Genomic DNA, 23,113 nt, shown 5'->3' with positions numbered 1-23,113 from the left:
AGAGAGAATGATCAGGGGGAGTGGCAGAGGGATAGAGAATCCTCAAGCAGGCTCTCTGCTGAGTGAGGAGCCTGATGCAGGCTTGATCCCAGGACCCTGAGATCATGACCTGACCTGTAACCAAGAGTCAGATGCTTAACCCACTTACCTATCCAGGGCCCTCATTTTAACCATTATTAAGTGTATAGGTCTGTGGCATTAAATAAATTCATGGTATTCATCACCCATCACTACTGTCCATTTCTAGAACTTTTTCATCATTCCAAACAAAGTCTGTATCCAATATGGGTTTCTTTTTCTTTCTTTTTTTTAATATTTTCTTTATTTACTTGTCAGAGAGCATGTGTGCACAAGGAGGGGAAGCTGCAGGCAGAAGGATAAACAGGCTCCCCAGCCGGCAAGGAGCCCAGTGTGGGACTCGATCCCAGAACCCTGGGCATGATCTGAGCCAAAGGCAGCCACTTAACTGACTCAGCCACCCAGGCATCCCCAAATTTCTTTTTCTTTTATTCTATTCTATTCTTTTCTTTTTCTTCCTTCCTTCCTTTCTTTCTTTCTTCCTTTCTTTTTTTTATTTTTAAAAACTTTTAAGTAGCTGCGATACCCAGTGTAAGACTTGAAGCTACAACTCTGAGATCAAGAGTCTCATGCTTCACTGACTGAACTAGCCAGGTGCCCCCTGTACCCAGTAAAAACTCCCCATCTTTCCCTCAATTCTACTATCAATTTGCCTATTCTAGGTACCTTATATAATTTCAGTCATAGAATCTTTTTGTCCTTTTGCATCTGGGATTATTTCACTCAGCATAATGTCGTCAAGGTTCTTCCATGTTGTAGCTTGTATCAGAAGTTCATTCCTTTTTTATGGCTGAATAGGAGTCCATTTTGTTTATAATACTACATTGTATTTATCTATTTGTCTGTTGAATATGTGGGTTTTTTTCACCTTTTGACTGTTGTGAATAATACTGCTATGAATAATGTGGGAAATACCTCTTTCTTCTTCTGGTTCTTTTGGATATATACCTAGAAGTGGAATTGCTGAATTCGTATTGAGATACTAAATCTCTCTTGTAATATTTATGTTAATATGTGAATTATAGTATAGTGTTCAATAAGGATTACTGATTTTACTTTAGACTGGAGAGTTGGGTTCTTATGGGCATAGTTAGTAAATAGCTCTTTAATTATTATAAGTTAGTAATGAAGATAAATTAAGAGGATGTTTTCAGGTCCCTCCTGATTTTTCATAACTTAGGAGGGAAATATTTTCCTTCCATATCTGTTTTTGACCTTGATGTTTTAGTGAAGTAGATGAGTATGAAATTTTATAGAAAAGTGGACTTCTGCTCCGTTTTTGTGTGTGTGTGTGTGAAAATTCAGTGATTTTTGTGTGTGTAAGTTTCATAAAATGCTTTACTTTTAAAAAGTTTTAAAAAATATTTTATTTACTTATTTGACAGACAGAGCACAAGCAGGCAGAAGAGAGGCAGGCAGAGAGAGAGGAGGAAGTAGGCTCCCTGCTGAGCAGAGAGCCCAATGTGGGGCTTGATCCCAGGACACTGGGATCATGACCTGAGCCAAAGGCAGAGGCTTTAACCTACTGAGCCACCCAAGTGCCCCTCACAGAATGCTTTAAATAGATGAAAGAATTATATCTTTACGGGGAAATGATGTCTTAGTTATATGGAAAAATAAAGTTAGGTTGTCTTGATTTTAAAATGCTTGTTTTTCCTCTGAAAGTAATTTTTCCGGGACACCTGGGTGGCTCAGTTGGTTAAGCATCTGCCTTTGGCTTAGGTCATGATCCCAAGGTCCTGGAATGGAGCCCTGCATTGGGTTCTCTGCTCAAATCCTGTTTCTCCTTCTGCCTGCTGCTCCCCCTGCTTGTGCTCTTTCTGTCAAAGAAATAAGAGCTTTTAAAAAATAAAATATAAAAAGTAATTGAAAGAAAAGAAACCATCTATCATTAGGAAGTTTTAACCCTACCTCTTTTCAGTTATATATTATTATTTACTCTTATATATTAATATTTACTTAAAACTGATACATGCTTAAAAAATAAAAACATAAAAAAGAAAACTGATACATGCTTGATCTGGAAACATAAGTGTGCATAGTTGCACTGCAGTGTACCTGGGTTGATTGGAAGGAAGGGCATTTAGGCAGGGAGGGAATGGGTAATGGTGTGCTGTGATATGATTATTAAGTACTTCCTTTGGAAACCTGTGTACAGAAAAGTGATTCTTCTATTTTAGATGATGAAGATGATCCTGCAGAGGCTGAAAAGGAAGGAAATGAAATGGAGGGTGAGGAGTTAGATCCATTAGATGCTTACATGGAAGAAGTAAAAGAGGAAGTAAAGAAGTTTAATATGAGAAGTGTGAAAGGTGGTGGGGGAAATGAAAAGGTAAGCCATTTTCTCTTATTTTTGAATATTTATCCAGTATTCTTAATTGGGTAATTTGAATTATTATCATGGTGACCTACTGCTGACTTGCCTGACTTTTGAAAGTTTTTTCCCCCCCATCTCAGAAATGCTAGTACTTTTTCTTGGTACCACAGATGCTCGGGAGTTTTAGCTATAAACATTCTTTGAAAAGTCACTTTTATGCCACCATCTTTGATACCTTTGCTACTCTTCACTTCTCCAGACCTTTGCACTTTCATCTTTTGTGCTCGAGGACATGTTTCTTTCTTTCTTTCTTTTTTTTTTTTTAAATTAACATATAGTGTATTATTGGCCCCAGGGATACAGGTCCAGGAATCGCCAGGTTTACAGACTTCACAGCACTCACCATAGTGTTTTTTATTTTTTTTTTAATGGTGTTTGTTACCTTTTCACAGAATATATAGTTTATTTTTTTATTATCTTTATTGTTTTTCCCGTCTTGTAAAATAAAAGCTCCCTAAGAGATGTGACGTTTATCTGCTTTGTTTATTAATTTATTGTAAGTTCCCTAAATGTGTCTGGCTTTTCCAGTGAGTAAAAAGTACCATTTAGTAGTATTTTTTAAATGAACTATATTATAATATTAGATGTTATTTAACTTTATATACTATATAAAATAGTCACAATATTATATAAAATATACAGTAAAATGTAATGCAGTTATGCTACATTTTAAAATTTAAACAAATTCATCAAGAGAAAGCAGACTTGTCTTTTTTGTCAATTAACTTTTCAGTGGTAACTGTTAATTTGGATTATAAATTGTGACAGTTATTACTGTGTTTCATTTGCATGCAATTTGATTTTCACTTTTGCAAATACTTTATATATCTGCCTTTAATTTTAGAAGTCTGGGCCAACAGTCACAAAAGTTGTCACTGTCGTGACAACCAAAAAAGCAGTGGTAGATTCTGATAAGAAGAAAGGTGAGCTGATGGAGAATGACCAGGATGCCATGGAGGTAATATTTCCTTAATTTTGACTTTGTTCATGATACTGTTCTAGAAGGATTTATTAGAAAGCATTGGTGGAGTTGTGTTTTTCAGTTATAGAAACTAATGTTAGGAGGTTTTCTTGTTATTCTCAACAGTACTGTTGCTGCATATCCAGTGGCTAGAACATTCTGCTATCTTTGACCTTTTTCTGTATGCCCATGTTTTGCTTCCCCTCTGCCCCTCATGAACTTACTTCAGACATACAGGGTGGGAGAAGACATAAAGTGACAGAATTAATTGAATTTCTTCCTACTAACGTGCCTTGTAAAGATTTGTGTGGAGGGAATTATATCAAAACTTCCTTAAAGCTATATTAGAATTGGGCGCCTGGGTGGCTCAATGGGTTTAGCCTCTGCCTTCAACTCAGTCATGGTGCCAGGGTTCTGGGATCGAGCCCCACATTGGGCTGTCTGCTCAGCGGGGAGCCTCCTTCTTCTTCTCTCTGTCTCCGCCTGCCTCTCTGCCTACTTGTGATCTCTGTCTGTCAAATAAATAAATAAAATCTTAAAAAAAAAGCTATATTAGAATTATTTTTGTTATTTTAGCTTTATGTTGTTGCTATGATGTTCTGTGAGGGCCCAGAATAAAGAATGTAAGAAAGTAAAAGCCAAGGAATATTTGGAAGGATTTATTTATCTATTTACTTATATATATATATTTTAAAGATTTTATTTATTTATTTATTTATTTATTTGAGAGAGAATGAGAGAGAGAGCGCATGAGAGGGGGGAGGGTCAGAGGGAGAAGCAGACTCCCTGCCTAGCAGGGAGCCCGATGTGGGACTCAATCCCGGGACTTCAGGATCATGACCTGAGTTGAAGGCAGTCACTTAACCAACTGAGCCACCCAGGTGCCCTCTATTTACTTATATTTTTAAAAGAGAAGGATTTTATCTTACTTTAAGTAGTTAATTAATTTTAAAGATTTTTTATTCATTTGAAAGAGAGCACAAGTGGTAGGGAGGGACAGAGGGAGAAGGAGAAACACTTCTTGCTGTGCGGGAAGCTGGATGTGGGGCTAGATCCTGCAACCCTGGGATCATGACCTGAGCTGAAGGCAGCTGCTTAACCAACTGAGCCACCCAGGCTTCCCGAGAGGAGGATTTTATTTTATTTTATTTTAAATTTATTTATTTATTCATTTGACAGAGAGAGAGAGAGAGAGATCACAAGTAGGCAGAGAGGCAAGCAGAGAGAGAGGAGGAAGCAGGCTCCCTGTTGAGCAGAGAGCCCGATGCGGGACTCGATCCCAGGACCCTGAGATCATGACCTGAGCCGAAGGCAGAGGCTTTAACCTACTGAGCCACCCAGGCGCCCCCCCGAGAGGAGGATTTTAAAAGCTAGGAATATTGCCCCGCATAATGAGGAAGTAGTAATGGTTGTAGCTTTTTAAATTTTTTTTTTTAAGATTTTATTTATTTATTTGAGAGAGAGACAGTGAGAGAGAACATGAGCAAGGAGAAGGTCAGAGAGAGAAGCAGAATCCCCGTGGAGCTGGGAGCCCGATGCGGGACTCGATCCCAGGACTCCAGGATCATGACCTGAGCCGAAGGCAGTCGTCCAACCAACTGAGCCACCCAGGCATCCCTGGTTGTAGCTTTTTAATTTTTTTTTTTTTAAATATTTTATTTGTTTATTTGACAGCTAGAGAGAGAGCACAAGTAAGCAGAGTGGCAGGGAGAGGGGGAGAGAGAGATGCAGGCTCTCTGCTGAGAGCCTGATGCGGGGCTCGATCCCAGGACCCTGGAATCATGACCCGAGCCGAAGGCAGCCGCTTAACCAACTGAGCCACCCGGGCGCCCCTAATTTTTTTTTTTTTAATAGTATTCTTCAGAAGAGGAAGAAGTTGATCTTCAAACAGCTCTTACAGGATATCAGACAAAACAGAGAAAGCTTCTAGAACCAGTGGACCATGGAAAAATTGAATATGAACCATTCAGAAAGAACTTTTATGTTGAAGTTCCAGAATTAGCAAAAATGTCTCAAGAGGGTAAAATTCTTTCTTTGATTTATTTGTTATTTTGGAAATGGGGATGTGCATTGCTTTGCTCAGGAGAAGAAATACTGGATAGGTCTGTGAGTTGATGCATAAGGAGGAGGAATTTGCACGGCTTACTTGAAGAAATGGGAAAGGAAGCTAGACTGCCAGAAGTCATTCTAGAGAGTATGAACATTTGCAAAGATTTCAGACCAGTGAGGAGTCAGTGTAGTTTTGGAAGTATTTTTAGAAATGAGCAAAAATTAGTTTGGCTCTTGTAGTTGAAATTTTTAGGGTTAAGATTACTCTTCATGTGAAGTTACCACATTAAATATTGTTAGCCTTTTTGCTTCTGGGGTTTGAGGGATAGGAACCAGCATGAAACTATAATTATGGTTGAATAAGGGTAATCTGAACAACTCTTGGCTTGGAGAAAAACTGTTTGTATTACCTGTCAATCATTGTTTTTTATTGATGTTCTGATATGAGACATGATAAAAGCCAAGTTATAGAAATTGGAGTATTCCTTTTTGTCCCCAGTTAGTTGTAGAACTAATTGTATTAACTGTCTCCATGAGCAGTTCAGTAGTTTGTCCTGTAGCTTTTCTGTGGAATTACCTTTAGTAGCACTAAAAAAAAGATTTAAAGTTTTTTAAACTTAACTGTGGCTGACTGAAAAGTAGAAGGCATTAATGGAACAATATTTAACAGCTTTTAATCTGGATTTTGTTTCTTAGAGGTCAATGTATTTCGGTTGGAGATGGAGGGCATTACTGTCAAGGGAAAAGGTTGCCCCAAACCAATTAAATCTTGGGTCCAGTGTGGAATTTCCATGAAGATTTTAAATTCTCTCAAAAAGTAAGTGGTTAGCAATTATCTACATTTTTCAGTGTCTTACTATTTAGAATGGCTCTTTTATACAATCAACTGTTACATTTTTATTCTAATAGGAAAACTTACTATTTTTTTCTTGAACAGCTTTATTGAGGTAGCATTTACATGTTGTAAAGTTTGTTCTTTGAGTTTGTTCTTTGAGTGCCAGAATTTCATTCAGGATTAGGTCTACAGATTTATTTCTTGATTCATTTGGCAGAGATTTTTTAGTTCAGTGATTTTTTAGTATACTTAATGGAGTTAGCACAGTCATCACCATAATCTAATTTTAGAACATTTCATTATCCCAAAAAGAGGCCTTGTATGCATTCGTAGTCACACTTCTTCTTCTCCTCTCCTAAGCAGCCACTAATCTCCTCTCTCTAGATTTGTCTATTGTGGACATTTCTTGTAAATGGGATTGTACTAATGCAGTCTTCCGTGACCGGCTTTTTGACTTAGCATAACATTTTCAGTGTTCATCCACGATATAGAATGCCTCAGTACTTCATTTCTTTTTGGCAAATAATATTTCATTGTACAGACATACCACGTTTTGGAGAACCTTATTATGGAACTTTGAGAGACCCAGAGATCTTACTTCTTACCTTATCTTACTTTGGTTTCCTTTTTAAGGCATGGCTATGAAAAGCCCACGCCAATCCAAACCCAGGCGATTCCTGCTATAATGTCTGGACGAGATTTGATTGGTATTGCCAAGACAGGAAGTGGAAAGACCATTGCTTTTCTCTTACCCATGTTTAGACACATCATGGATCAAAGGTCATTAGAAGAAGGAGAGGGGCCAATAGGTACAATTTCTTTCATTAAACTATTTTTTCAGGTAACAACTTTGTTGTCAGTTAATCAGAAAGACCTGATACTTTATAATGTTATATGTAACAATAAAGATGTCTTTATGTACATTTCCTTTATAAATTTGGCACTTTGGGGCTGATTTCCCCTTACCAGCAGGTGGAGTGAGAATCTTCAGAGCTCTGGAGTGACATCTCAGAAGTACAAAAACAGCCTCTCCTGGCACAGCTCAATTTTTAAACTCAGACTCGGCAGGTAGACTCCTCGTGCATCTATCTGTTTATTTATATTGAGGTTTGTGCTTAGCGAGTATCATGGATCAGTGAACTCAACATGGAAGATTGTAGGGAAATATATTTCCTTTTTTTATTTTTGGCCTTAAAAGGCTGTATAGTGCCAGAATTTCATTCAGGATTAGGTCTACAGATTTATTTCTTGATTCATTTGGCAGAGATCTGTTTTGCAAATTTGAGTAGGGTTTTGGAAATTTGTTCAGCTCCTCTCTTGGAAAAAGAGGGCACAATATATTCCTACTCTGTCTGCCCCTTATACCATGGTGGTTTCCGGAAACCGAGGTATGGCTCTGCAGCACAGTGAGTCACTTGATTATGTTTGCTCTCTGATTTGCAGTTCAGAATGATTTGCATTCTTTTCAACCAGGTATTTTCCTGATGGTTGAGTGAGGCATTTAACTCTCATTTATCTTTCTATAGCATGTTCTTAAAATCTACTTAAAATTCTCATACACCACAATGTCTGCTGTTTTAAAGCTTTTGAAATAGGATTTTCCAAGGTCCGTAAAACAAATAAAAACAAAAATTAGACTGAGAAATTTGAATGTTATTGCAGAGGTTAAATTTAACACTTTAAAGCATAGCCTCCAGAATTTAGGTGGATAGTCTTTTGACATATTTATCTTTTCAGCTGTCATCATGACTCCAACTCGAGAACTGGCTTTACAAATTACTAAAGAATGTAAGAAGTTTTCGAAGACCCTGGGACTTAGAGTGGTGTGTGTTTATGGAGGAACAGGAATCAGTGAGCAGGTAGTTACAAAAGGAACATTCAGTTTTTCCAGTCTTTTCTTAAATTAAATCATTTAATAATGTGAAAATGATTTGTTTTAGTCTTTTGTATAGCCATTGCTTTTATACATTTATTTTTTTAGTATTTTCTTGTCAGGGAGTCAGGGAAGGGCAGAGGGAAAGGGGAGAGAGAATGTTCAGCAGGTTCCATGCCCAGCATGCAGCCCAGTGCGGTGCTTGATGTCACAACCCTGAGATCATGACCTGAGCTGAAATCAAAAGTCAGGTACTTGTCCAGCTAAGCCACCCAAGCATCCCTCTGTGTACAGTGATTGCTTTCAAAATCTTAAAAAAATATGAGGTGTGACAATAAAGTGAGGATGAATTATGCTAATATTTTATTTTAGGATCTTGAGTCTTTTCAAAAATATTTATTTATTTTAGAGCATGGGTGGAGAGGGACAGAAAGAGAGAGGAAGAGTCTTTTTTTTTTTTTAAAGATTTTATTTATTTATTTGACAGACAGAGATCAGAAGTAGGCAGAGAGGCAGACAGAGAAGGCAGGGGAAGCAGGCTCCCCACTGAGCAGAGAACCCGATGCGGGGCTCGATCCCAGGACCCTGAGATCATGACCTGAGCCGAAGGCAGAGGCTTAACACACTGAGCCACCCAGGCGCCCCGAGAGAGGAAGAGTCTTAAGTAAATTTTCTGCTGAGCATGGAGCCCACTGTGGGGCTCCATCTCATCACCCTGAGATCATGACCTGAGCTGAAACCAAGTGTCGGACTATCCCAGGACCCTGGGATCATGACCTGAGTGGAAGGCAGAGGCTTTAACGCACTGAGCCAGTCAGGCGCCCCTAATCATACCTTTGTTCGCTCTCTTTACTTTGGCATTTCTCCAAGTGTCTTTTTCTTATTTTATTTTATTTTTTATTTTTTATTTTTTTTTTTAAAGATTTTATTTATTTATTTGATAGGGAGAAATCATAAGTAGATGGAGAGGCAGGCAGAGAGAGAGAGAGGGAAGCAGGCTCCCTGCTGAGCAGAGAGCCCGATGCGGGACTCGATCCCAGGACCCTGGGATCATGACCTGAGCCGAAGGCAGCGGCTTAACCCACTGAGCCACCCAGGCGCCCTATTTTTTATTTTTTATTTATTCATTTCAAAGAGAATATAAGCAGGGGGAGGTGGGTGGAGAGGGCCATAGAGAGAGGGAGAAGCAGACTCTCCACTCAGTAGAGATCCAGATGCAAGACTTGATCCCAGGACCCTGAGGTCTAGGCCCTATTTAAAGGCAGATGCTTAACCAACTGAGCCACCCAAGTGCCCCTCTCCAAGTGTCTTCGGAAGAATGACAGTCATTAGATATTTTGCTTTAACTAGAAGGAGGGGAAAAAATGGGTTCTGTGATCAAATAAATTTTGGAAATGTCACATTTTATAGGGTTAACGTAAGGTTTTTTCCATTAGGACTTCTTAGTCTTTAATAAGAAATATGTCTTGTGATACTAGAAAAATGGGATAAATTAAGTGACATTTTCTGAACTTATGTCACCACAAAACCTTTTCTGAGGAATAGTTGCTATTGTTAAACAGTTTATGTTTTCTGAATTTATCTTCCTCAGTTGTTTTGATGACAGTTTATTGTAAGAAATGGTATTTAAAAACTAACTTGATACATGTATAAATATTATATAGAAGTCAAACAAAAGTTTTATGATATCTAACACATTCTGGTTTTTCCATTCTATTTCAATTTTAAAACACTGGTTGTGACTTTTATAATGATTCACAAATGGAAACAATTCTTGAAATAATTGGTCTATATACTTGCTTTAATTACTGCTCTCTCATGTTCCTTTCTTAGTTTTGAGGGATTGGGTCAAATTAAAATTGGTAAATGCTCTGGTTCTCATCGAGTTCAAAGTTATAGTACCATGTAGCCGTGTTGCTTTTTCCTCTTCCTTTAGGAGTGCTCCAGCATTCCAAAGAATTAAGCAGGAATCTTTGGAGGCTTCTAATCAGATCTTACTGTCTTTACTTTATGGAGCTGTGCAAAGACCCTGGGCAGTATTTTCAGATATGTTCAAATAAATAATAGTGATAAATAGATAGTAAAATTTCATCTTTTTCATTAGATTGCTGAGCTGAAAAGAGGTGCTGAAATTATTGTTTGCACACCTGGTCGAATGATTGACATGTTAGCAGCTAACAGTGGTAAGTCAGGGGTATTTTTTTTTGTTCTCATTTCTATTTTTTGAATTCTGTACATTTTTGTTAAAGCAGATACAAGAAATCACCAAAGTGTTTTTATATTTCTTCTTAAAGCTGTAATATCTTAAAATTTATATTGCAACAAGCTTATTGTTGCAAGTGTTCATAAGATTATTGCAGTTTAATTTACAACTTCTTTTCAGAACTAACTCCATTTCATCTTTTTAGCCTTTAACATGGATTCTTAATCAAATTTTGGTCTAGCCTTGCTTTTAGCAGCGGTGCGGGGGTGAACTATCTTTTTATTATTATTCTAAACTTTAGACTTTTTTCTCTACAGGAGCTAGTATTTTCTTAACAATACTGGATAAATTAAGGTATTGCAGCTTCAAGAAATGTTATCTTTTATAAATATTGCATGTTTTTTAGCCCATATGTTGTGCTTTGTTAAATTATTCCCTATCAAAACTGTTACTAAACTGTTGACATTATTTAACTTCTGTGGAGAAAGGCCCTTCAAGATTTATAGAACTGGGCTTCCGAGACGTAAGCCATCCAAGGTAGGTCATTTAATGCTGTTCCCAACTTTGCAGAACTAATGGGGGCTGCAGATGTTAGTATGGAATACTTAATATTAGAAAGCATTTATTTTGGCTTCATTTCTTATTTTTTTGAAGAAAATGCTTTCAAAGGTTTCCATTGCAGTATTCAGTATATACATAGTAGAGTATTAAAAACTGTAAGTAATGCATGTTTTTCATAGCATTCTGCTTGAATTTCTGTATACATTTACTTCTAATTCTCCATGATGTTGGTGAAGTGACATTGAAGTTGTTCGATAAATCTCTGTGCCTGTACAGCATACAAAAAGTTTTGGGTTGAATACTGATAAAATAATCCCTTGTTTTTTCTCAATGCTGCATTGATTAAGTCTCCTGACATTCATCTTAATTAATTTTACCTTTTTCCTTTATCTGTCCTTTTGATTTATATTGAATAACTATTTTATACATGTTTTTGCCAGGTGATTGATTCTTCAGTTGATAGAAATGCTTGTGTTAATCCTTTAGAAAGGTTTTCCTGTGTATGTATTTTGTTTTCTCTGGCTAAGAAGTGCTTTGCAACTATTTAAACCAGTGGGAGTGTTTAATAAAATTGAACTTATATCTTTGTATAGGAAAAAGTATATATGCAATACATTTGGTATTATAGTTTTTATGTAGTACTGTAGTTATCTGATGATGTTGAATAGCTTCTCATTAATATCTTGACGTGCCCATTAGAAGCATCTAACTATATGGAAGTAGTTTATGAATTAATATAAAAAGGAAGTTTTCTGCATCTAAAATAGTTAGCACTGGAACTTGCTTTCCACACATACGCTGTAATCTCTAATATGTTTTTTCCTAGGTGATGCTGTCAGATAATGGCTGATGTGGCTCGATGCTTCATCTCAGTCTTAGTTTTATGATGTGTTTTGGAGAGGGCTGTTTTCTGAATTTTACAGGTCCTTCAGGCCCTATGATGGTATGCAAGAGACGAGTTTGACAAAATAAAGGGCCTCATATACCCATTGTCAGAAAGTACTTGCCATTAGATTAAGATCTTGTAGACCAAAATTTTGTTTCACTGTTTAAACATACCTAACTTACCCCTCTGGTTAAGTCAGGCATTTTAGTTCCCTTTACAGTTTTTTAAGTTCTTGGTAGTCATAAAATGAATTATGACTGATTTTTTAGTTTTCGTTTTGTCTTTATTTTTTTTCCTCATCTTAGGTCGGGTCACAAATCTTCGAAGAGTCACATACGTTGTTTTAGATGAAGCAGACAGAATGTTTGACATGGGTTTTGAACCACAGGTAATCACTAAATGTCATAGTGTTTTGAACTGTAAAATAAACCTTGTAACTACCATGAAAATGAATTGTTCGAATGGTGTCTGAAATTTTCACACACATTTTGTTGTGCTGTTACATAGTAAATTGAGCACATATGGAATTGAAATAGGTATTTATGCTTTGAATTCCTCATAATAGGTTCAGAAGGTATTTATGCAGGCTTTCTGTGTAGGTCTTTTAAAACCATCATTGGTAAAATTAGAATTGAAGTGCTGGTAATAGAAACTTAAGCTTTCATATTTTATAGTTTTCATTGTCCCTTTTCTTACATGTTTTTAAATATGTATTTATTTTTAAGATTTTATTTACTTGAGAGAGAGAGAGCACAAGTCGGGGGAGGGATACAGGAGAGGGAGAAGTAGGCTCCCCACTGAGCAAGGCTCCAAATGTGGGACTTAATCCCAGGACTCTGGGATCATGACCTGAGCTGAAGGCAGAAGCTTAATCGACTGAGCCACCCAGGCACCCTCGTTGTCCTTTTAAATAAATTCCTTTACTTCATGCATTTAATTACTTCATGATCAATATAGCACATGCTGTTTACATTCTCCCAATGTAAAAATGAAGGCCCAGAGCATTTGTTTACTTTAGATTTTCATATTCCTCATGCACACTCTTTGTCAGATACAAAATTTCAGTGATAAAAACTTAGAGGGACATATGTTAAGAGGTAGTATTTTTAATTTTTTTTTTATTATTTTTTTTTAGTATTTTTAATTTTTAATTAATTTTTTTTTTTTAAGATTTTACTTACTTATTTGACAGAGATCACAAGTAGGCAGAGAGGCCGGCTGGGGGTGGGGGTGGGGCAGAAGCAGGCTCCCTGCTGAGCAGAGAGCCCAATGTGGGGCTTGATCCCAGGACCCTGAGGTCATGACCTTAGCTGAAGGCAGAGGCTTTAACCCACTGAGCCACCCAGGCACCCCAGTAGTATTTTTATTAATGAGATAAGGAATGTAAGTTATCAGTGTGTTACAGATGCAAAAAAAAAAAAAAAAAACCAAACTGCTAATTTGTTAATTGAAGTGGAGTATGAGAAAGGGACACCGGGCGCTGGGGTGGCTCAGTTGGTTAAGGGACTGCCTTTGGCTTAGGTCATGATCCCGGACTCCCTGGATCGAGTCCCGCATCGGGCTTCCAGCTCCGCCAGGAGTTTACTTCTCCCTCTGACCTTTTCCCCTCTGTGCTCTCTCGCATTCTCTCTCTCTCTCAAATAAATAAATAAAGGGGGAAAAAAAGGGGGCACAGTTAAAGTGGTCTTTAGTCTTTTCAGTTTATTCATGTAAGTCTCCAGAAATGTATTGCCTGTCATAGTGTGTGTGTTTAGATTTAGGGAACACAATCTAAATGAGGTACAGAAGAGTGCATAAGAGTAAACAGGACCATGTGAGAAATAGTTAAAGAAAAGAGGAATATTTAGGTTGGAGTAGAGGACTTGATAGCATCCTTTAATCCTTTGAAAAATATCTGTTACTTGAAAGAATCATTGAGGAGTAGACCTGGGACCCACTTGGGAAGTTAAATGAAGAGGTATCTGAGCATAATGTGATAAAAGGTCTGGATAAACATTACTTGGAGATGAAACAGGTGATGTTGGGAAGAGGGCAGATACTGAATATGCTTTTCATCCACGTCTTTTGGTAGAGGCACGTGGTCCATGTGTGGAAAGAGAGCAGGGAAATTGATGAATCAGTTGGAGGATGGAATTAGATCCATTTAATGTTTGTCCAACTCCCAGGGAATCTTAGACTTTATGGTAGTGTTTAAGGTAGGTGTGGTGATGGGGCCTTTCTGGTCGATCAATTAAGCTTTGCCAGAAAGAGGTCAAACATTTCCCGTTGGTACGCAGAGTGTCAATCATCTCTTGCCCTTAGTGCTTACATCTCCCTAAGTACCTGAGGTAGAAATGCTGAGTGGTAGTTTGTTGCTCACTAAAACCTGTTGAAGAGAAGAAGTTTTAAGAGTAAGTTAATGATTATTTTGTGAGCTGTAGTGTAGATTAAAAAGTGCTGGGTTGGGGTCAGTGCCACAGACCACTGTTGGGGTGTGAAGCAAGTAAAGACACTCACTTGTGAATCAAAGCTGGTGCTGGTGAACGCACATCTGCAGAGTGTCTTCTGTCTAGAGTGGAGTGGGCAGGCGGTATCCCTCCAGACACGATTCAGTACTGAAGAAAATAATGAACATGGGGAAATAAATCATGGCCGCTAAATATATATCTTTCTGAGTATAAATATGCAATAGATGTACACGTTGTGCAATGACATGGGCAGAAGGTACAGGACTCTACTTTTCCTCATTGAAGTGTGAACAGGCTGGCAGGCCGAAAGGTGTTCGGCCAAATCTTTGTGTGTTGTTTTAAACTTAACTCTTTAGTGCCAAAAGAAGAGTTTTTAGTATGACGGATAACAGGATTTATTTTCTTTCCCTTCTTTTTTTTTTTTTTTTAAGATTTTATTTATTGGGGCACCTGAGTGACTCAGTTGTTAAGTATCTGCCTTTGGCTCAGGTCATGATCCCAGGGTCCTGGGATCGAGCCTTGCATTGGGCTCCCAGCTCGGCAGGAAGCTCTTTCCCACTCCCCCTCCTTGTGTGCTCTCTCTCGCTGTCTTTATCTTTCTGTCAGATAAATACCTAAAATCTTTATAAAAGGAAGAAAACGATTTTATTTATCTGAGAGAGAGCTGAAGGCAGATGCTTAGCCAACTGAGCCACTCAGGGACCCTGGATAATTGGCCTGCTCCCCCACCCCAATTTTTAAATCACAAACAGGGTCCTTGAGATGTTGATATCTATGTTGGTAAAAATTACCCTGGACTAGGGGCACCTGATGGCTCAGTGGGTTAAAGCCTCTATCTTCAGCTCAGGTTATGATTCCAGGGTCCTGGGATTGAGCCCCGCATTAGGCTCTCTGCTCAGCAAGGAGCTGCTTCCTCCTCACCAACTCTCTGCCTGCCTCTCTGCCTACTTGTGATCTCTGTCTGTCAAATAAATAAAGAAAACCTTTAAAAAAAAATTTTTTTTTTTTGGACTAGATCATAAAAACTTGGGGCATGCAGTGGGGCACGGGAGGGCCAGCCAAGTGTAATTACATCCCTTAATCTGTTTCCTCTAATCTAAAGTATTACATTAGACTTAAAAATAAGTTTTTTTTTGTTTTTTTTTTAAAGATTTTATTTATTTGACAGAGAGATCACAAGTAGGCAGAGCAGCAGGTGGGGGTTGGGGGAGCAGGCTTCTCGATGAGCAGAGAAGCACCCCCCCCTATGCAGGGCTAGATCCCAGGACCCTGAGATCATAACCGGAGCCGAAGGTAGAGGCTTAACCCAGTGAGCCACCCAGGAGCCCCTGATGTGAATTTTCTGATCCTTGTTCTCATGTAAGAAGTTGAGACTAAATGAGCAGTTCTTTGACTTAAGATGATCAGATATCTGGAAGTCACAATGCTTTGTATGTAATGTCCTAAAATTTGCAACCATTGAAGACCATTGTATGAGTTTGCAATGATATTACTACCAAATTCATGTTATCAAACTTAGCATGGTTAATGATTGCTAATTTTCATTAATGTACTTCAGTCATTCTGAAAATGTTGTCATTTTATGTAGGAAATTCAAGAGAAGCGTTGCAGGTAAGATGACACAGGAACTGGGACCTGAATGAAGTGAGAAATTGAGCCGTGGGGATATTTGTTAGAAAAGTGTTACAGACAAAGCACCCATACAAATGCCGTGATGTGGGAGCTTGCTTGGCCAGTGTCCCCAGCGCAGAATAAAGAATGGGGAATGTGGTATGAGAGAGGAGGGGATGAGGACAGAAAGCTGTACTGATGGTGTGAGCATGGTGAACATATAAGATCCTGTACAGCTGGGGTAGGAATTTGGGTTTTGATTTATTTATTTATTTATTTAAAGATTTTGTTTATTTATTTGACAGAGATCACAAGCAGGCAGAGAGGCAGGCAGAGAGAGAGGAGGAAGCAGGCTCCCTGCTTGAGCAGTGAGCCCGATTCAGGGCTTGTTCCCAGGACACTGAGATCATGACCTGAGCCGAAGGCAGAGGCTTTAACCCACTGAGCCACCCAGGTGCCCTACATTTTTAGTCTTAATGGTTACACGTGCACAGAGGTGCACTTCTCTACTTCTCTACTTCTCTTTAATCTCTTAGCTGATTATTGTGGTATTCTACTTCTCTAAATAGTGTGCTTTTATTTCTCCTTTATATTTTTCTGTTTTTTATATTACTTAATGACTTCCCATGGGAGAATGTAATTTCTTTTTTTTATTTTTTTTTATTTTTATTTTATTTTTTTTTAAAGATTTTATTTATTTATTTGTCAGAGAGAGAGGGAGAGAGAGCGAGCACAGGCAGACAGAGAGGCAGGCAGAGGCAGAGGGAGAAGCATGCTCCCTGCTGAGCAAGGAGCCCGATGTGGGACTCGATCCCAGGACGCTGGGATCATGACCTGAGCTGAAGGCAGCTGCTTAACCAACTGAGCCACCCAGGCGTCCCGAGAATGTAATTTCTTGTTTCCCTTCCTCCTGTCACATTCTTGCATCATTTTCATCCTTTATTTTTTCAGTAGATTTATGTTGTTACTTTAATTGAATCAGTATATAACATTATGACAATCTAAATGTTACTCAGAGCTGGGCAGTGTATTAAACTGATTATTTTTAATTTCTTCTATACCTTTTTGTTTTCTCCAGAGATAATTGTCTTTTTATGTTTGTTGACTGGATTTCTATGTATTTAAAACTAATTAAATGCCAAACTCTATTAGTTACATAAATCTATCAAATAGTTGAAACACGTCAAGTTTTCTGTTTGTTTCATCTTCCTTAAGGAGTTTTTTCAGAGCCTGTTGACCTGTTCTAGTCATGGTTTGTTGTTTTCCCTGCTTGACATACAGCTGCTGTCCTGGGATCCATCATTCTGGGACCAACAAAGAGTTCGCCTTTGCTTCTCACCTTGTTAGGTCCCCAAAGATCAGTAACCCAAGAATATATCTTTTCTTAAATTATTATTTTTTTTAAATAGAAGGCTTCATGAATTTCTGTGTCATTCTTGCATTAAAGGGCCATACCAATCTCTGTATCTTTACAATTTTTTTTAGTAAAGGTGTTGCTAAAGCGAGCACTTAAGTGATTAATTTTAAAAAATTGTTTTTTTTTTTTGTTTTTTTTTTTTTAAGATTTTGTTTATTTATTTGACAGACAGAGATCACAAGCAGGCAGAGAGGCAGGCAGAGAGAGAGGAGGAAGCAGGCTCCGCACTGAGCAGAGAGCCCGATGTGGGGCTCGATCCCAGAACCCTGGGATCATGACCGGAGCTGAAGGCAGAGGCTTTAATCCACTGAACCACCCTATTTATTTATTTGCTAGAGAGAGATCACAAGTAGGCAGAGAGGCAGGCAGAGAGAGAGAGAGAGGAGGAAGCAGGCTCCCTGCTGAGCAGAGAGCCCGATGCGGGACTCGATCCCAGGACCCTGAGATCATGACCTGAACCGAAGGCAGCGGCTTAACCCACTGAGCCACCCAGGCGCCCCTTAAAAAATTGTTTTTATTCAAGAATAATTAGTATATGGTATTATATTAGTTTCAAGTGTACAGTATCCAGGTGTACAATATTCAGTACAATATTACTCAGTACTCATCCTGATAAGTGTACTCTTAATCCTCTTCACCTATTTCATCCATCCCTACATCTGCCTCCCCTCTGTTGACCACCAGTTTATTCTGTTTTTAAGTCTGCTTTTTTTTTTTGTCTTTTTTTATTCTTTGTTCGTTTGTTTGGTTTCTTAAATTTCACATATAAGGAAATCATATGGTATTTGTTTTTGTCTGACTGGCTTATTTTGCTTAGCATTATACCCTGTAGGTTCATCCATGTCATTGCAAATGGGAAGATTTCATTTAAATGACTTTTTTTTTTTTTTTTAAGATTTTTATTTATTTATTTGACAGAGAGAGACACACTGAGAGGGAACACAAGCAGGGGGAGTGGGAGAGGGAGAAGCTGGCTTCACGCCAAGCAGGGAGCCCAATGTGGGGTTCAATCCCCAGGACCCAGGATCATGACCGGAGCTGAAGGCAGATGCTTAACGACTGAGCCACCCAGGCACCCCTAAATGATGCATTTAAGAAAAAAATATTTTTTTAAGATTTATTTGACAGATTGAGAGAGACAGTGAGAGAGGGATCACAAGCAGGGGGAGTAGGAGAGGGAGAAGCAGGCTTGCTGCTGAGCAGGCAGCCCCATGCAGGGCTCCATCCCAGAATCCTGGTTTATGGCCTGAGCTGAAGGCAGATGCTTAATGACTGAGCCATCCAAGTGCCCCTGAATGACACATTTTTATTTTATTTTTTATTTTATTTTATTTATTTATTTTTAAAAAGATTTTGACAGAGAGAGATCACAAGTAGGCAGAGAGACAGGCATAGAGAGAGAGGAGGAAGCAGGCTCCCTGCTGAGCAGAGAGCCCGATGCGGGACTCGATCCCAGGACCCTGAGATCATGACCTGAGCCAAAGGCAGCGGCTTAACCCACTGAGTCACCCAGGCACCCTGAATGACACATTTTTAAAGATTGCCTTCTACCTATATAGGATTTGTGTCCTCTGAGTTGCTTTTCTCTTTGCTTTGGTTTCTGCATTCTGTAGATGTCTGGGAATCTGTAGTTTTCTACTTATGTTAAAGGGAGAAAGGGCAGCTTAAAATTCAAAGCTCTCTGTGCCAGAGCAGGACTTACTCTGAGTTTGTGTTATGAGCTGGTTGGGTCTTTCTTTTGGATGGGGAGTATCTTCTGCTTGTCTGTCCCGGGAGGAATAATGGGCAGTCTTCTGCCTGGAATAGGAAGGTCTGTCTCCCGTTTTGGGTTGGGAAGGAGGCCCTGAGGGAGAGGTGGGAGTCTCAGCACCAAGCATTATGTGTTTACTTAATGCTTTTCCTCTTAGGATGTTATCCTTGGTTCATCCAGTCATGCTCTTGTTTTAGTCTCTCCAGAAGCTAAACCTTTAGTGTTGGCTAGGATGAGAAAAAGGTCCATTCCTTTTTTTTTTTGAATGCTTCTTAAGCAGACCTTGTATCAATTCTCCTTCTTATTTTGGCGCCCCACCTTTCACCTCCATGTGGGAAGAACAGCTTTGTTCTCAATTTTTCCTCACTGCTAGCATGGGATTCTGCTTTCTTGAGGTTGATTAATCTAATACCATCTTAAAACATTTTTATTGCTTTTTGTTTTGTTTTACTGGCAAATAAAGGGGTATTTACATACCATAAAACTCATGCTTTTATTTTTTTAAAGATTTTATTGATTAGAGAGAGTGTGCATATGATTAGAAAGAGAGAGTGTGCCTGTGAATGAGGAGAGGGAAAGAGAATCCTAAGCAGATTCCCTGCTGAGCACAGAGCCTGGTTCAGGGCTTAATCTCATGATTTTACAACCCTGAGATTATGACCTGAGCCAAAATCAAGAGCTGGATGCTTAACTAACTGAGTCACCCAGACACCTCTCCCTTCTTGCTTTTTTAATCTTTTTTTGTATGCCAGTACATTTGAAAGCTTTAAATTAAACAGACTAAAAAATAAGAACACTGCAATAGTCTTACATTAATTAAAGAAATCAGCTTTTAGTTTTCCCACAAGGAAGCCACCAGTTCCTATGTTATTAGCAAGTTCTACCAAATATTCAAGGAATAACTATATTCCTAATCATTTCAAAGTATGAAAAAGGATGAATACTCAACAGTTTATAAGATCATTATAATCTTTTTTTTTTTTTTAAGATTTTATTTATTTATTTGACAGAGATCACAAGCAGGCAGAGAGAGAGGAAGGGAAGCAGGCTCCCTACTGAAAAGAGAGGCCAACTCGGGGCCCGATCCCAGAAGCCTGGGATCATGACCCAAGATGAAGGCAGAGGCTTTAACCCACTGAGCCACCCAGGCACCCCTGTAATCTTTTATTTTTAAAAGGGCTCTCAGTCCTCATTATATACCATAAAAATTCAGCTGTTTTAAATGTATAATACAATGGTTTTTAGTGTAATACGCATTTGTGCAGCTATTACCACAATCCAGTTTTATTTCTTTTAAATCCAGTTTTAGAACATTTCCATCACCAGAAGGATGCCTCGTGCCTACTTTTACTCATTTCCGGTATTTACCCCAGTCTGAGGCAGTTGCTGATCTACATTCTATCTTTATAGATTTGTCTTTTCTGGACATTTCATATAAAATTCATGTATTACACATCTAACTTATTTTATTCAGCATAATGTATTTGAGGTTTGTCCATCTTATAGCATATCTTTCATTGCTGAGTGGTTAGTCTTCTGTCATAATGATATATATCATATTTTGTTTATCCATGAACTGTTTGATCAGTATTTTGGATTATTTCTACTTTTTGGCTGTTACGAATGATGCTGCTGTGAATATTTGCTTACAAGTGAACATATGTCTTCATTTCTACCAAGAGGTAGGATTTCTGAATTGTGTGGTAATTTATGTTTAATTTTTTAAGAAACTGTCAGAGTTTTCCGTAGTGGCAGTTTCAATTTTATAGACCAATATAATATTGGTATCTCAATCAAACAAGGTATATTTTAATGTACAATGATGCAGAACCCCTAAAAATTATATTAGGGAGCCAAATATAGAAATGCTTATAATAATAAATCACATTGAAGTTAGTATTGTTTAGATGCAAAGGCTAGTTTAATATTAGAAAAATCAACTAAGAGTCACCATGGTGGCTCTGTTGGTTAATCACTGACTCTTGGTTTTGGCTCAGGTCCTGATCTCACAAGTCCTGAGATCAAGCCCTGCAGTGGGCTCTGTACTCAGTGGGTAGTCTTGAAAATTTTCTACTTCTGTCCCTTCCCTTATTTGCACATACTCTCTATCTCTAAAATAAAATTGGGTCACCTGGGTGGCTCAGTTGGCTAAGCGTCTGCCTTCTGCTCAGGTCGTGGTCCAAGGGCCCTGGAAATCAAGCCCCGTGTCCATCCAGCTTCCTGCGTAGCAGGGAGTCTCCTTTTCTCTCCCCTGCCCCCTTCTGGTACTTATGCTTTTTCTCTCTCATAAATAAATAAAATCTTTAAAGTAAAATAAATCTTGTCTTAAAAAAAGAAAAAAACAAAATCAAAAAGTATAATCCACCCTATTATTAGAATAGAGGAGAAAACCATACTGTTATCTAAAATGTGGAAAAGGCATTTGATAAAATTTCATTTATTTTAATTTTTTTAAAGATTTTATTTATTTATTTGACAGAGGGAGAGACAGCAAGAGAGGGAACACAAGCTGGGGGAGAGGTAGATGGAGAAGCAGGCTCCCAGCTGAGCAGGGAGCCTGATGTGGGGCTCGATCCCAGGCCTCCAGGATCATGACCTAAGTCAAAGGCAGATGCTTAATGACTGAGCTACCCAGGTGCCCCTAAAATTTCATTTATGATTTAAAAATTCAGTAGAGGTGGGTAGGAGTTGGAAGAGAGATAGTTGGAATAATCCAGATAAGAGATGTTTAGGTTTAGGGAAGGAACCCAGGATTTCCAAGTGCCTTGGGTAGGACTGCTCCTTTCACAGATTTCACATCATTGATTGGAGGGAAAATGTCCTAGAATTCTGTGTATTCCTGGCAAGACCTTTATCCATTCCAAATTCCAGTTTCTCACCACTCTCTCCCTGATCATTACTTCTATTTTTCTGGTTTATACCAGGCATCACAAGAGTCCTAGAGGTACCTATCCTACCCCTCAACAGTATGTCAGCCTTCGTTGTTCTCTGTGTTCCTGTTGCTTATATCAGTCTTTGACACATAATGTATTTATCTGTCCACCTTCCTTCAAATACAAACTCCATGAAGACAAGGTTTTGTCTGTTTTTACTGCATATTGTAAGCACCTAGAGCAAATGCTTTACGATACAGTAGCTCAACAAAAATGTTTTGAATAACTGACAGAAAACAGTGATACCAAGGGAGAATAGTTGTATCCCAGATAAAGTTTTTTTTTTTTTTTTTAAGATTTTTTATTTTTTTAAGATTTTTTATTTGACAGACTGATCACAAGTAGGCAGAGAGGCAGGCAGAGAGGAGGAGGAGGCAGGCTCACCTGCTGAGCAGAGAGCCCGACGCGGGACTCGATCCCAAGACAATGAGATCATGACCTGAGCCGAAGGCAGAGGCTTTAACCACTGAGCCACCCAGGCGCCCCCAGATAAAGTTTTAAGATTGAGAATACTGAATATGTTGGTGGATTGGATGTTAGATCGTTGGGAGAGAGAGGTAACAGATGGCTCCTAAATATGTGAATAACTGTAGTTCCTGTTCTTAGGAGGGGGGAAACGGAACAAAGAAAATTATGGGTTAAAATCAGTTATTTGAAGGTAATAATTTTAAAAATCAATGTTCTCAAAATTTACTTTTTATGTGTGTGTCGGGGGTTATTTTTGTTTATTTATTTTTAAAAAGTTTTTATTTGTTTGAGATAGAGAGCACCAGTGGGGGAGCAGAGGGAAAAGCAGGCTCCCTGCTAAGCAGTCTTGATCCCAGGACCCCAGGATCATGACGTGAGCCCAAGGCAGACACTTAACTGAGCTATCTAGGTGCCACTTTTTTTTGTTTTGTTTGTTTTTAAAGATTTTATTTATTTGATAGAGAGAGGCAGACTCCCCACCGAACAGGGATTCTGTTGCAGGGCTTGATCCCAGGACCCCAAGATCATGACCTGAGCTGAAGGCAGATGCTTAACTGACTGAGCAACCTAGGTGCCCCTTTTCTTTTCTTTTGTGTTCTCTTTTCTAAGGTTTTATTTATTTATTTGACAGAGAGAGACACAGCAAGAGGGGAAACACAAGTAG

General features: G+C 38.5%; 1 protein-coding gene across 1 annotated transcript in view; it reads left to right on the top strand.

Annotated features, from left to right (window-relative positions):
- DDX46 (DEAD-box helicase 46) overlaps positions 1 to 23,113 on the top strand; it is a 70,657-nt gene that overhangs the window by 16,614 nt on the left and 30,930 nt on the right. Inside the window, exons 6-13 of the mRNA XM_044227310.1 lie at positions 2,259 to 2,410; positions 3,300 to 3,413; positions 5,271 to 5,436; positions 6,162 to 6,282; positions 6,934 to 7,109; positions 8,038 to 8,159; positions 10,278 to 10,356; positions 12,129 to 12,211. Of these exons, the coding sequence (XP_044083245.1) occupies positions 2,259 to 2,410; positions 3,300 to 3,413; positions 5,271 to 5,436; positions 6,162 to 6,282; positions 6,934 to 7,109; positions 8,038 to 8,159; positions 10,278 to 10,356; positions 12,129 to 12,211 (1,013 nt within the window). The remainder of the gene's footprint in view (positions 1 to 2,258; positions 2,411 to 3,299; positions 3,414 to 5,270; positions 5,437 to 6,161; positions 6,283 to 6,933; positions 7,110 to 8,037; positions 8,160 to 10,277; positions 10,357 to 12,128; positions 12,212 to 23,113) is intronic.

The sequence above is a fragment of the Neovison vison genome, chromosome 1, assembly GCF_020171115.1.
Source record: "Neovison vison isolate M4711 chromosome 1, ASM_NN_V1, whole genome shotgun sequence".
Taxonomy (NCBI): Eukaryota; Metazoa; Chordata; class Mammalia; order Carnivora; family Mustelidae; genus Neogale; species Neogale vison.
Note: the sequence above shows the minus strand (reverse complement) of the source record. Positions and strands in the feature narration are given on the sequence as shown.